This window comes from Bactrocera latifrons, unplaced genomic scaffold (genome assembly GCF_001853355.1).
Source record: "Bactrocera latifrons isolate USDA-ARS-PBARC rearing strain unplaced genomic scaffold, ASM185335v1 scaffold_56, whole genome shotgun sequence".
NCBI classification, from domain to species: domain Eukaryota; kingdom Metazoa; phylum Arthropoda; class Insecta; order Diptera; family Tephritidae; genus Bactrocera; species Bactrocera latifrons.
The window spans coordinates 979,804-994,880 of NW_017537223.1; the positions used below are offsets into that span (position 1 = coordinate 979,804).

Below are 15,077 nucleotides of genomic sequence, written 5' to 3' on the forward strand. Positions count from 1 at the left end.
TTCATTAAAGCTCCGTCTGCATTTGAGCTCCTCCGCAACCTTAATTATTTTTAGTTTGGATTGTTAAGATTTTTCAATCAAATACGACAATAATATGCGGAAAAGATAATGGTTCAGGCATGGTGAGACTGAACAAATGGTCACAGAGCCCGGATTGACGCTTCGAAAGGTTATACTGAGTGTTGGATGGGATTAGAAAAGAATCATGCGCTGAACCATCCTGGTTGAACGTCTAATTCTATATTTTATAGTCAACAACTGATGAGATTGAAGCAAACAATCGAGAAAAAGGCCAGAACAGATCAACAGAAAGGGCTTCGTCTTCCGTCAGGACAACGCCAGACCACACCATCTTCGATGACTCGTCAGAAACTGAGCGAGCTTGGCTGGGAAGTTTTAATGCATCCATATACCATATAGCCCTGACCGTGCACCAGCGGACTACTAGTTGTTTCGGTCCATGCAGAACTCCCTTGATGGAGTAAAGTTGGCTTCAAGAGAAGCTTGTGAAAAATACTTGTCGCAGTTTTCGCCGAGGAAGAAGAAAAATTTTACATTGATGGACTAATGTCTCCAGCGGAAAAAAGGCAAATAGTGGTCGACCAAAATCGTACATATTTGATTAATAAAAGCTCAATACAAATATAAAAACTAAGTTGCAATTTGATTAGAAATACGAAAAGACTCTTTTGATTACCAATATTTGAATCTATATAACTTTTTTATATAATTATGTAACTTTTGATATGAATAGCCTAAGTCATGTTGGCAATGAAATGCGTTCAGAAGCATTCGTTCATCAGAGTTGTATTCTGTGAAAATCCTCCAATTTAATCTATAGCCCTACGCTTTCTACCCTTCTCCCCTTGTGCTACTCAAACTCTTAATTTCATTTTGTTGTCGACTTTAAATTCATAATACACCATTAAGCACGGAAAACCAGCATTTCTGAATGGACTGGAATTCCATTTAAATAAATCACAGCGCCGGTCACGCAATAAGCGAAATGAAGCCATTCAAATCCAAAGCCAAACACACAAACATACAGATATTGAAGCATAACGGTAAAGAGCAAAATTTATGTACACAATTCACAAATTTCTGGCACACTTTAGCTTTGATTCAAGCAAACTAGTTTCTAATAAGTTTCCGGTCAGCGCGCCACAAAATAGCACCACCACAGCCACGCACACAATCGGCCACGTACGGCCATTTACAAATTCGCAGGCTTTTCGTTTTTGAAGTTCTTGTTGTTGAAAGCAAACTTCCGATCAACAAAATCCGAAGCGGATTTCATGCATGTCTCTTTGCGTCTGTGTATGTATGTGTGTTTACAGGGTGCTCACTGCTAACAGTAAAGCTTATTTGGTTGTATGTGCGTTTGTTTTATTTGGTGTATAAGCAAAACTCACCGAGCGATAAATCAAAGCCAACAGGAAGCCGAAGTTGTACCACTTCCGGCCACAAAAGTATTGCACAATAAGCGTGCGTGAAACCAGCGGGCAAACCGGTGCCTGAGACTAGGAATTCGCAGAGTTTTCCCCAAAGTGATAGCGAATGCATACAAAATATCTTGAGGTGACCATGTAGGAAAATCGAAAAGCAGGAAGAGAGTCGGATTTTGCTTTTTTGCTTAATGTTTGTCCTCTCTTTGTCAGATAATTTGTTAATAAAATAAGCCAATAGTGAAATAGTGAAATAGTGAAATATTCTTACAATCTATTAATTTTTTTTTTCTCTTTACATTTCATATTTTAGATAAAAAGTAAATGGAGTGACTTCTAACAAAAGCTTTTATTTTCTTTTCGATAAAAATTTTCCTACTGGGTAGCTTTCCTTAAATAAGCTTTTTTTTAGGTACCTACTATTTTGCTTTCTACTTCGTACAGCCATTTACAACTAACCAAAATTGCTATCGCTTTAAGTACATCACAATAATCGTTCAATTCTCGCTTTGACCGCAAAGCATTTGGAGAGCAAGCATCAAAGCACTTTCAAGCGTTAGCTCGCTCTCCTGCTCACACTTTTGCACCGAAGAAGTGAGAAAGTCATATCTTCTTCTTTACTACATATGCAGTATGGAAAAACATTGAGTGGACAATCTCTGCCTACATTATTTTTGTGAATGTTAACTTTGTGCCTTTAGTATGAATTCAAACAATTTTGTTTTTTCCAATTATATACCCATGATGTTTGTAATACCCAGAAGAAACCTCGGAGACCTCGTATATGGCTGTGTAGAAATGAACAAGTCTTTAAGCTCTTGATCTATCGTTTTGAAAATATTCACACTTTCTCATTTCCCCAAATCAGCTGTACCATATACGAAATCAAGTACTTGTACAGAACTCTTTTTCACTTGACGGCTATTCCCTAAAAATGATTTAATATCCGAAGAAAATGTATTTGAAAAGTCGAGTCATTAAAATAATATGTGTTCAGAGTCTCCTATATACTCTGTACACGTCGAACAGTTCGAACTAATGCCATTGTGGAATTTTAAAAGATAGCTTCTAAAGCACCCATATCCACTAAGTGTTTGGGTCAGGTGGAAATCTAGGTACCCACGTCGTCTCTCGATGAACGAGTGGATGTCCGGTATAAGTCGGTGGGTATAGCGTAGTATTTTGAACGCTATTATTGAAGTAAAAGAAAGGAGCTCCTTTTGTTATTACAAATGTTATTTTTAAAGTGGAGTCTTTAACTTTTAAATAATAATAAAGTCTCTCAATAAATTTAAGAGTCTAGTACTCCAATTCTCTTCCGTATATATGTACATAAATACTTACATTTAGCATTATCGCAATCAGTACGGAGAGTTTTGCTGTTGCTAAGCCATTAATAAATTTGTTACCGGGACTTACGCAAGGTCATCGACCTGATTTAAATGCACCACAAATTGCTTATATATATCAAATTATCCACTATTATGTATGTAATATTTAGAAAATTATATAACTATGGAAGTGGATATTTGTAACAAGCTGGTTGCCATTGCTGCCGAAGTCATAAAACTAATGGTTGCTCCTGTCAACAGGCATGCACACCCGCGCCACCAGCCCACTGGTGACTAAGCGCTAACGAGGCCGATGAAGCCTCTTTAATGCAAAAACACAGAGAAGGAAATAATTTTTTGAGAAATTGGCTACTAAAAGTTCAACAAATATTTGTGTTTTCCCTGCGGCAAACGGTAACGGTAAGGGTACGGTAAATGTTGAAGCCGGCAAGCGAAAGCGAAAAGTGGGTGGAAATCATTTGCAAAGTGAAGCGAGTGAAGATGGCTGACGGCTAAGGTCAACAACCAACAAGAAAGTGGGGGATTTGAATAAATTTCATGATTTCTTAATTCTAATTTAATTTCCTGGCTATTTGCTGGGCACGGCTGTGGTCAAAGCGAGGAGAGCTTCTAAGGTACGGTATCTAAGGGTATTTTCAAGGGACAGAAATGTGGCAAAAAGTATTTTAAATGTGCTTTAAGAAGTATTTTAAACATTTTAAAGGCTTAAAAATACTTAATCCCTTTAATTTCATTGATGGTGAAGAAACTTTGCTCGACATATGTATACACATGTACATATACATACATATGTCTCAACCATGGTCTCATTTATTTGATCAAAATTTAATTATTTGCGATCCAGAGGCCATGTCGATCCACATCATGATTGAAGCTTACATATACATATGTATATATATAGATGTATACGTATATATTACATATATATATATATGTCATACTTTTAGAGCTAGCTCCACATGCATGTACATATTAAACTAGGAAGTTGTTGCCGATTGGCAGGAAGATATCACTCGGCCTTCAGTTATTACCATACTAGCTGTTTTTCTTGTTATTGTTGTTCACACTTGAGACACTAAAATATCAGAAAAGTTTTAATGCATTTTTGGCAAAACATTTCCCCAACCTGCAGGCCAGCCTTTTCGTCCAGCTGTGCGCAGCGCAATAGAGCGAAGCTTTACGCAACCACTTAAACTAATTCTTGGCAAGTAACTAAGTACGAGAGTGCCGCACACAGTATACGATATTAATAGCCGAACCACAAGCGATATGCCACAGCTTACGACCAAGGCACCAGCACCAGCACCTTTGTAACATCCTCACCAGCGGCAAGAACTCAAAGTGCAAGTGATGCGCTTGCCGGGAGCGTAACGAGGGGGCCAGGGGTTGGTCGGTATCGTGACATGAAAAATTACCGGCGATAACGAAATTCTGTTACACAGTGTAAAGTGAAACTACTGTACAATTTATTCAAACCTAAAAACCTTATTAAATTGTTCACAAGGAAAAGTTTTCTTGTATAACCACCGGGGGAATACAGCTACGCCTCACACACATACTCCCATACATATAGTGAGTGGTTGCTGGCCAAAGTCACACCTTCCAACCGAAAAGGCGCTTCATTATGCCGCATCGTTGGACGACGGCTCGTTTTTAACGCTTCCGTACACACAACGACGGCGAGGCGGCCAGCTGCGGGCGGTGTGCGGTAGTGCGAGCAAAACTTTTCACTTTTGGAATTTAATGAAATATTAAAATCTTTTAGGGTGTTTTATAGTTTGCAAAACTTTGTTTATGTTCTAAGTGCGACCGAGACTCATCCTTGAGATCTTACCCAGCTTTTGAGTGTAATCCACGCAGCGTGCTCTCCATGTGCTGGAGTGGTGTTGAGTCCCATGATGGCTTCGACTAATGCTAAGCAATACAAATCTTCTTCTGCTATTAGCTAAACTCTCGCGTAGTTGATGATGGTCAAGTATGGCGAAAAGTTTTGCTTAGAAACGTTCCTAACGTTTCGTAACTTAACCAGATAGAGGGGTATGCTCCACAGAATCCCTAACTTGAAAAGTACTTATATAAATTTGACTAATTGACTATTCGGCCTTGCGGAAACTGAATAGTCGAAAATCTGTATTGTTTTCTTCTGACTGATGACCCATTAATCACCCCTTTTCATGTTCACAACCCTATCAAACTCTTGGACTTACTTTTATGAACCACTCGGGCTGCCGCTTTCGAAATTTATAGGAACTAACATAAACAGCTAGGTATGCGACTTCTGGGAACATCCTTCTCTATTGACGTAAACACCGCTTACGCAGTCTTAGTCGATTTTCATTGCGAACAATATTGGAGAGCGATGCTTTGCCTTTAGCTCGCCTTGAAACGGTTGTTTTTTGGCTACCCATCCTATTGGTAAGACCGTATGTGTTAGGAGCTGCTTCAGCCATATGTAAAATAATCGTTTCTGTCTAGTCCCTAGTGGCTGGCGCTCAGAGAACTTTCTCCACTTGCGTGAACTTCCATACATGACTCCATCGTCCAATCTACAAGTAGGATATTAAAGACACACATCATGAATCGTTGAAGAGGTTTGGTGCAGAACCCAAGACTGGCGGTCTTATATAAGGACATACAGATGGACATAGCTAAATTGACTATGTATAGAGTTATATATATTTTATAGGGTTTCCGATGTTTCCTGCTGGGTGTTATAAACTTCGTGACAAACTTAGTATACCCAGCAACGTATACAAATACTCAACGGTCTTTATATCAAACCTACACACTTTTCCAACTTATCTTAAGACAAATCGGTTTTAAATTCTAGACCGATGAGTTTATGGAGATATATGTGACCTGGTCTACGAAAAGGGAGCTAACGTGCGAAAACTAGTTTATGGCTTTTTGGATCCTATCACGTGAAAAAGCATCTCATCTTCCATCCGAATCAACTAAGATTTTTTGACACCTAAGCCCCCTTTCCGTAGACCAGGTCACATATAGTATTTTAAACCTGACGGCCATAGTACGACCCGAACAGATGTACTACATTCTGGACATTTCGACATTCTCTTGGTACACAAAACTCTTTATACAATCTCCGAAATGGACACTGCTTGTATGAGCAAAACTCTTGAAGTCAGAAAATCCCTTTTCTTCTTGCTTCGCTTCACCCAAACCCCACTTCTTTGGTAATTGCGTCAAGTGATTAAATTTAAGTGAGTGAAAGCATGTGAAAATGCAAGGGTTCGCATTGTTTTCCCTTCTGCCGGTTTGCTCCACAAATAAAGGAATAGGAAGCAAACATAGCACAACATGCTGAAGGTCGCGGTAAGCGGTGAGTAAGCAACGCGGGTGAAAACACTTGTTCAGCGCGTTTTTCTAATTTCTTAGTTTGCCGGCTCGGACCCTTTGAGTTTCGCAAGCTTCCATTTGCGATTAAAGTTACCTAACGACTTGTGGCCGTTAGCCCTTCACATTTTTTTTTTTGTTTTTGCTCGCCTTTGTTGTTGGTACGCGCAAATACCGTTAAATTAACATAATAAGTTTAAGGGCAGTAATGGAGAAAGTAAAGAAAACGTGAAAGAAGTCTTCCCTTCCCTGGTGTAAGTGAAAGGATTAGACAACGGTGAGTTGGTGCAGACGTTATAGCGGAACTTCACATCGGTTTGAGTTTTGTTGAGGGTAAGCGATGAAGCATTCAAATCTTACTCGCTTCGTCGGTTTGCGCGAATGGAAGAAAGAATGAAATGTTTACTTGTTTCATATAATCTTTGTTCTTGCAAAATTTGTACCACATTTCCTCGGTTGGAGTGCAAAGGATCCTGGCGATATACATACATCATATGTCACTTTCTGCAAGGCAACTCTCACTTCGGCGCCATAATTTATATTGCGGATTCACTTAGCTGTTGGGCCATTTGACCGTTCGGTTTGGGAGATGTAAAAGCCATTTAGACGACCAAAACGATGAAAACTTCGTGACTTGGAGAAAAATGTAAACTAAACTCCGTTATCAGAGAAAAACAAGTATCTGTCTCTCATTCAACAAATCTCTATGCTAAGGTGCCTTCAGTAAGCGAATATGAAATGACTGCGATCACAGTTATTCCCATGTTCACTGAAAAACTGTATTATGCAATCACAATGAGCATAATGTTACTCTAGAATATTGCTTTTGAATTTTTCAAAAACCTTCGTAAATTTTCTAAATATATATTAATTTTCGATTTAGTCATAGGAGAACCACTGTGCCAGGTAATAAGCGCTGTGTTTAAGTCCTCATTTCTGTCGCATGAATCCATTTTCACGAATTACTTGACAGTTTTTCCGTTTATTTTAGCGTGAATGTAACGAATTAAGAGCAGAAGTTAGTAGATGACACAAAGCGAACGAAAAATGTGACATTTTCGCGTTTATTTATTTATTTTTTTTTACGTTTTCTTGCCTTGTTGGCATTGTCACCAGGCGCACATATGGGTCGGGTCAGTCCGCCAGGGATCACTTAAAATGTATCCTTTTCTGCATGTTTTCGCTTTTTACTTTGACCTCAGTTGCCGCCCAATCGCGAGGAAATTAAGCTCATTAGCGACCGCTTGTTGACGACATTGAGGTTGCAGGGAGAAGCGATTCAATTCAAAGCATCAGGAAATGTTTGTTGTGATATTTCATTAACGTCTTCTTAAATAGAGTTTCATTAATTTGCTTTCTGTTGCTTATTTCGACATTTAAATGTCGCTGGTGTTAATATGTTATACATATATTCTCATGAAGCAAATTTCCACTTACCGGTGAATAGTATATATATAATTCCATATATATATATATATATATATATATATGTATATGTATTTTGCAAATATACACGCAGAGCAGACTCTTCTAATTCTTAGTGCCTCAGTGAACGGGCTGGGTGGTAATATGTTTGTCACACTGTCTATACCTCTCATATCTGCATTTAAAGTCGACATGTTCATATGTATGTATTATATTTTCCAAAAAAGTACGCAACTTTTGCGCACGTAATTAAAATTGAATGCCACCAAAACAATAAAAGCGAACAAATTCGCCGTTCACTAAATGCTATCAAACTAAAGTCATTAAATAAATCTTAACAATGTGAGAATGGCGCACACTCACAGCCGCAGACAGAAAGCACAAAATTAATATGGCGCAGGGGCGGAGGCAGACGCTCAGGCTTGAAAGCGAAATGCAATTTTCATAACTTTTCTTCACATTCGGCTGTGTGAGCATATACATACAGACACATACACACTCACATGCTAAACTTGGGCACTGGCTTATTGTGTGCCCTTGGCATAGAGTACACTGTTAAAAAAATTTATATTAATATTTGGAAGTTCTCATATAAAGAGATTAAAACGAAAAAAAGAACATACAATTTTGCTTTATGCTAAGGCTGCTCTGAACTTTTCTTTATGCGGTTGTCCTCTAATGATGTTAACATTTGATCAAATTTGACCCGGACCAACAGGTTTAGCTTTTAAATATTTTAATGAAAACATTTACAATCGCCTTCAAAATAAGCTCCTAAGCTAATACACTTAATCCAAATTTCCATACAATTTAACATCTGATCAAAATTGACCCGGACTGACCAAAAATTATTTTTAAATAATTTAATAAAAAAAATTTGCTATTGCCTCCAGAAGAATCTCCAGCTAATTTGAGAAGAAAAGTGTTCAATACATTTTCTATAACCCTCGGCCAAGATGACTTCCAAGGCCTTCAAGAAGTTATTTTTAATGACATCAATGAAGACTTGGCGTTGTTTTCTGAGCGGTGACTGAGCGATGACTCCCGTTTTCTGACAGATCAAAAAGTCAGTGACAGAATGTGATGGCGCTTTGTTGGGGTAAAAATTCTTGAATAGTACTTTTTTTTTGATCGATTGACTGATTGCACTTACTTTTGCTCATCCGGCTCGCTTGTGATGCCAGTAGGTTGTGACCTGTCATTAGGCCAGGTCCCGATCGAGGCCGTGTGAGTAAAACACATGTGCGTTTTTCTTCGGAGCTGTGTTACATGATCTAGATGATTTTGCATGTAATTAAGGCATTCCAGCTCGCCCTGAGTCGTCTGTCAGCTCTTTCGGAAATTTCATTGAATATCGTTTTTAGAGACTTCCGTAATTCCTGTACTGATCGTTGATAGCCATACCAGCCACTACTAACCTCTAAGGCTGCCACCTAGAAGATACTGCGTTTTCAGCTATGAGCAATAGATTCACGGCTACCACTCCCTTAGTTATTTCAGGTGCTCTCCTTACTTTAAAGACTTACGCCTGGAACATACTACAGTATTCGGGAAGCTTGAAGGGTCACCAGAGATCCAGCTTAGAGCAATAGAGTCCGGATCCCACTCCATTAACCACTTTAGAATCGTCTCTTGGGAGTTATGTTGGTAACACGCATACTTCCGCGGCAGAGAAAATAATGCCCAATTTTTCTCACTGTACCGAACTTTCAGTTTTGCCCAAAAATCAATGAAAATGAATACCAAATATTTTGAGAGAAAATACAATTTTCGTGTTATTGTTTTTGTTGCTCTGCATCTAATGTATGTGGCATGCTTTGCCGCCAGCATTTATCATAATTTAAACTTTCTGTTATTCTCCGAAATGTATTTGTTTAGTGCTGTACCATTGTTGGCAGCGCCATTGTTCTGCGCGGCTTTTGTGGCACACACTGATTGCAACAAAAAACCTATTTTCAAAGGTTAAAAGCAAAAAGCCACAAACAAACACTCTACTCAATAACAGGACTAACAAAGTACTAAAAAAACACTGAAAAGGGAAGAAATTTAAACAGAAAGTTACCTTTGCTCGACAAGCCTTTGACGCAGTTACTCGCTGCCGAGCCGCAACCGAATGTGTCGCAAAAGTTTTTAAAGCAACTTTATCATGTTAAACATTAAAAATCAACGCAGCAGTAGGTGAGGGAGTAACAAATTTGAATCGGGTTGTAAGCTCGCTTGATTTGGGAAAAGACGCTGCCTGCGTTGTCGTCGCTTTGCTGTGTGTGTTTGCGGCGCGCGCTGACGCCGCCCCAATTGAGCCGTTAAGTCAGTTGCGAGTTCTTTTCTGGCGTTATTTGTTTGGTGGCACTGTTTTGACACTTGAAGGGTTGCGCTGACTTGTTGTTTGTACGCTGTTGTTTGTTCAGTCGCCGTTCGTACGGTTGTCACTTCGCCGGTACGACGGCACCCGGCGTCCTTGCCTACAATTGGCATCGGTAGCCCGGTTGCCCTTCTGCACTGACAGTAGCCATAATTATTGTCACCATTGTTGTTGTAGTGGCAGTGTTGCGTCATTTTGCGCCAGCGAAGCGAATATCATTGCGACCAAACAGTCGAAAACTTCCGAAAGAGTTGGCGAAGACTGCGCACGTCAATGCGTCGTACTTAAAGACTTTACTTGGTTTCCGTTTTGTGTTGTAGTTGTTGTCATTTGTTTGCTTACTGCTTTGTTAACAGCGTTGACACTTAAGCCGGCGAATGGCCGGAGGGTTGGGGCGTGGCTTCGCGCATATTTTCCCTTGAAAGTTTAAATGTATTTATAACATTTTAATTGTATTTAATGTTTGTTCACAACTTTGTTCTCCGATCCGGGGCTTTTATGGGCTTCAAGGGCTAAGGCCGCGTCACTGGATGATGTGTAAGCGTTGAAGAGTGGCTTTTAAATTAGATAGCAACTGATTTGTAGGCACTTTCTTTTGTTTTGCTTCGCTGACCTTCGCCTGTCGAGTTTTTCATATTTGTGTTGTCTTTTCTTGCTGTTTTGGAAATATTTTTGGTGACCCCAATACCGTTCGGGTAATTGATGTTGCTTTGTTAGCGCTGGTAAGTAAATGTTTGCGAAGAGTTCCAAAGACTTGCTGCCGCCTAGCGTTTGGCTAATGCGTGGAAATCTCCAACCAACACGCTAGCGAGTAACAAATATCTGAAAAAAATAGACGACTAGTTAGAACCATATTTGTGAAGCATAACAATTTACTTATTTTCTGCTTTCTCTTTAAATATTGATGATTTTGGTGGCAGCTAAGGGCAGCCAAATCTCTTAGTAATAATTTTTGGCAATTAAAAGCCGAAGAGTTCACTTTTCAAGTAGATTTTATCAGGGCAACATTTTTTCAAGGAAACATTTTTTAAATTACTCGTCAAATAATATTTCATTCAAATAACACATTTTTCTGAAATTGTATCTGATCAAAATTATTACTTGCTTTTAATTTGCAGGTCTCCTGGATAAGAAAACGTGACCTACACATCTTAACAGCTGGCTCAACGACCTACACGTCAGATCAACGGTTTCAGGTAAGCCTTTTCAGATTGCTTAAATTATATAACAGTACTTATTCTTTAAACATCTATAAGCTTGAGTTTATTGGTCATTTTGTTGTTAATTATTTTTAAAAACTTCGCCTTAATTTGTACTAAAATTGTTTGTGCCTTTTGAGATAAAATTTAGTTTGGTAACAAAAAGATATTTTAGTTAGGATAATCCTCTAAAAATGTCGTACTATAATTTGAAATCGATATCTGAAATAGCTTTTGAGGCACAGCCGTTTCAGTTAGCTCCATCCGTTAATCTTTAAACGCCTTTTTGTCGGAACTGCATTCTTTCAATTTGTTTGAATGAAAACTCGAAGGCAAAATATTCGACCCCAAGCAATTGCATAAAAAACGAATTAAGGCAGGCAAAAAATTTTTAAATTTTCAACTCTTTTCCAAAACCGTCGTAATTTTGTCAACTTCTGACATGGTACAGAGTGGCGAATTGCCTTTGTTCGAGATGACAGTGGATTTGTATATGTGAAAGAAGAGCTCCCAAACTCAGCGAGCAAAAATAAAAGAGGGAATAATTGTAGGTCCACACATACGGCAATTCTTAAAGTTTAAACTTCTTCTTCTTGTTTATTGGCAGAGACACCGCTTAGGTGGTTGTAGCCAAGTTTATAACAGCGCGTCAGTCGTGTGAATGCTGGTTGCGAGATAGTCAAAATTATCTACGACTTCGACGTTATGACTGCCAGCAGTGACGTGGAATCGTGGAATGATGACAGATGATATTTCGGTAGAGGATAAGCGCTTTGTAGGAAAATTCGCCTAGATATAAAAAGATGAAATATTTTCTTAAAAGTACATATGCTGGACTTTCATCTTTATTTTCTCGGCAAATTTGGTTGCTGTGGGAGACGAACGTGGCAAGAAGTTCCGTCAGAATATTTCTTTTATGGAAATGCGTAATCAAGAGAAATCGAGCATAGAAATGTTAGCAGATTGTTTTTAGAGACTTAAAGAGTTCCTTTCGGATCCCAAATGTTCTGAAAACCATAAGAATGTTTTATTACAAATTTTTTCATATAATTGCTATTATTTAATGATAATAGAATATTCAAAATTTAATTAATGTTTTCGCGTGACCAAAAAAAAAAACTAAAATTTATTAACTAGTAGTTTTTACCGTGGGTCATTTTAACATTTCTAGGGTGGTTTCATCCACCGTGAAGACAGGAATCTCTGCCGCATTAGAAAAGATCGGTAGTAGCTTGAAAAATATGAAATTTTTTCTTCAAAACTCTTATTGTGCACTTTCAAAATATGTATAAATTTAGCTTTAAAATTTGTAAACAGCAAAGGAGCTCTTTCTAGATTGTTACACTAGGTGTGTCCCGTGTGTCCCTTTAACTCGAGTTAGCAATTACTAATTTACAGCTTGGCTACAAAACAAAGTGTAATTTATCGAAATCATTTTTCGTTTTAGGTTATACGACCTGAGAATTCGGGCAACTGGACACTACAAATCAAATATCCGCAGCAGCGTGACTCTGGCATCTACGAATGCCAGATCAACACGGAGCCGAAAATGTCGCTCTCATACACGTTCAATGTGATTGGTGAGTAATCGGAAAGAGATACTTGGTTTAGTTATAATAATAATAATACCCAACGATTACCCTCCTCCCGCCTAACCGACGCGAGGCGCGCAATACGCGAACGACAAAAAGCAGAAAGAAATTCATAGCATTTTATGCCACATCCTTTTGATTTTCCCCAGAAAGTTTACCATACTAATGTATATATTTTTCAAACCATCACAAAGAACAGATTTCGAAAATTATAAAACCTTTTTTAAAAATCGATATGAAATTTTGACTTGAGATTCTTTGGTTGCAAGGTGGAGTGTTTTCCCGATATTACTATAAGAAAAAATAGTAAGACTTTCTTAAGAATTGTAAAATTATTCGTCCCAATAGAAACAGCTGTTAAAGTCAGTTTGCGGAAGAGCTTTCAATGCGCGATTCAAATAGAATCACACGGTGGTTGCGGGAAAACACTTGGCGTAAAATTTGACGAAAAACTCACGAAGAATCAATGCAGTAATCGACAGAGCATTAGCGTGGTGCAAAAACCAAGAGTTGTCGACCCATAATTTCGGCCCCCTTTCACGAATATCTTCGCTCAAATGACTCATACACTCAAATTCTGTCAATTCTTTTTTGACAGTTTGTCTGATCGGAAGGAGTTCGGAGTGCACCACACCTCGATAATCGAATAAACTGAAAACATAACCTTGATTTTTGACTTGCTTTGACGTTGTTTTTTCGGCTTCGGCTCACCCTTGCCATGATATTCGGCCTTTTGAATATGTTTCATGACATCGTGACAGTCGGAACGCTTTGTTTCACAGACACTAATGCGACGCTCTTTTTCGAAAAATTGAGTGATTCTGATCTGCAATCAATCGTAATCAAATTATCTATCAAAATGGATTTCATTGATCCTTCAGATATCTCAACGATGGCAGTAAGATTCGTCGATTGTTTAGCTACAATTTCATTGTTCTATTCAGTCGATGTTGCTGGCCGTTCTGGACGTGGTTCGACGTCAACGCGTTTTCAACCCCCAATTGCTTGCGACAACATTCTAAACATTTCGGCATTAAAAATTCATAATTTTACGGAACTTCTTTATTTAATAATTTCATTTATGGTAAAAATCGCCGAAGGCACTATATGTACTTCAGAAACACAAGTTTAACTAAATATTAGTGATTAATTTGATGCGACATTTGGCACCAATATCACTGACAGCCAAAGCAACCTAGAAAAAGAATATTTCGTAAAATGAGATTTCGCGCGAAATTTAAAATAAAAAGTCTTACTATTTTTTGCCCATATCTTTTACATGCATTGCTGTTTCTTATTCAAAGTTGCATTTATGTGCAAGCAGATCACTACATACTGCCACACATTTGGTCTTCAATTTGCTTAAGTAGCAAGTTAGTCTCACATTGCTCGTCAAAGGGCAGCAGATATGAAAGAGAGATGACTGATACAAAAATATTGGAGATTTGATATTGAAAACTCTACAAATTTAAGCCAAAATAAAAAGAAATAATAAAGCGTCGATGCAATTTTGCTAATGCAAAATAATGTCAACCGAAGTAAATATTATATACACATTCTCAAGCGTGCAGCTCTGGCAGTATGCTTTCCACTGGCTATAAACATACACACACGTGCTTCCGAGTTTTGCATTGAGGAATTACATTGGATTTATTGTTACCAAAAAATAAATGAAATAATTAAAAATAATTCTATCAAAGTGTGTACAATGGAATTTAATTCCATTTTTAAGCCGATTACGATTTTAGATATTTTCTTTCACATCACACCTTTGCTGAAACCGGCTGCTGTTGCCGTCGTGGTTCAATGTAAGTCATCTGCGTGTTCAATTATGTAAATTACAAATGCAATTGCAGGACATGAATTTCAAATTTAACAATGAAATTCGCCTCTTTGGCTTTTGAGCTTATCTCCTTGCTGTAGTTTATTGAAAGCAAGCCTAAATCGCTTGTTCATCATACGCCCCGTTGACCCGATTCCAGTAGCTCAGACCAAACAACAATCTACCAAATCTGCACAATCATCATTGGCTTTGCGGCGGCTATTTTCATTTATTTTACCTTATTTCAATGCGCAACCTTAGTAGTGCTTTCATCGGAGCGCCTGTGTTTGCTCAGCAGAGCTCTAAAGTAAATATATGCGCACGCACACAATCGTTGGTAATATAATCTCCAGAATATTAATGTGATGTAATCCGCATGAGTGAGCGTAAGACGGTAATAAAAGTTAGAGTACTAACACAATTTGTGTGCACATGCAGGTAAATTCTCACAGATAATATTTCATAATATGATCTCACGCTGCTTTTATTAGCCTCCTTCTGCTTGTTCTACAGTCGAAAAGTTTAA

At 38.2% G+C, this 15,077-nt stretch overlaps 1 protein-coding gene across 1 annotated transcript in view; it reads left to right on the plus strand.

Moving 5' to 3' along the window:
- Positions 1-15,077, plus strand: part of LOC108974545 — a 158,236-nt gene that overhangs the window by 110,998 nt on the left and 32,161 nt on the right. The window contains exons 3-4 of the mRNA XM_018942450.1: positions 11,057-11,134; positions 12,585-12,717. Of these exons, the coding sequence (XP_018797995.1) occupies positions 11,057-11,134; positions 12,585-12,717 (211 nt within the window). The remainder of the gene's footprint in view (positions 1-11,056; positions 11,135-12,584; positions 12,718-15,077) is intronic.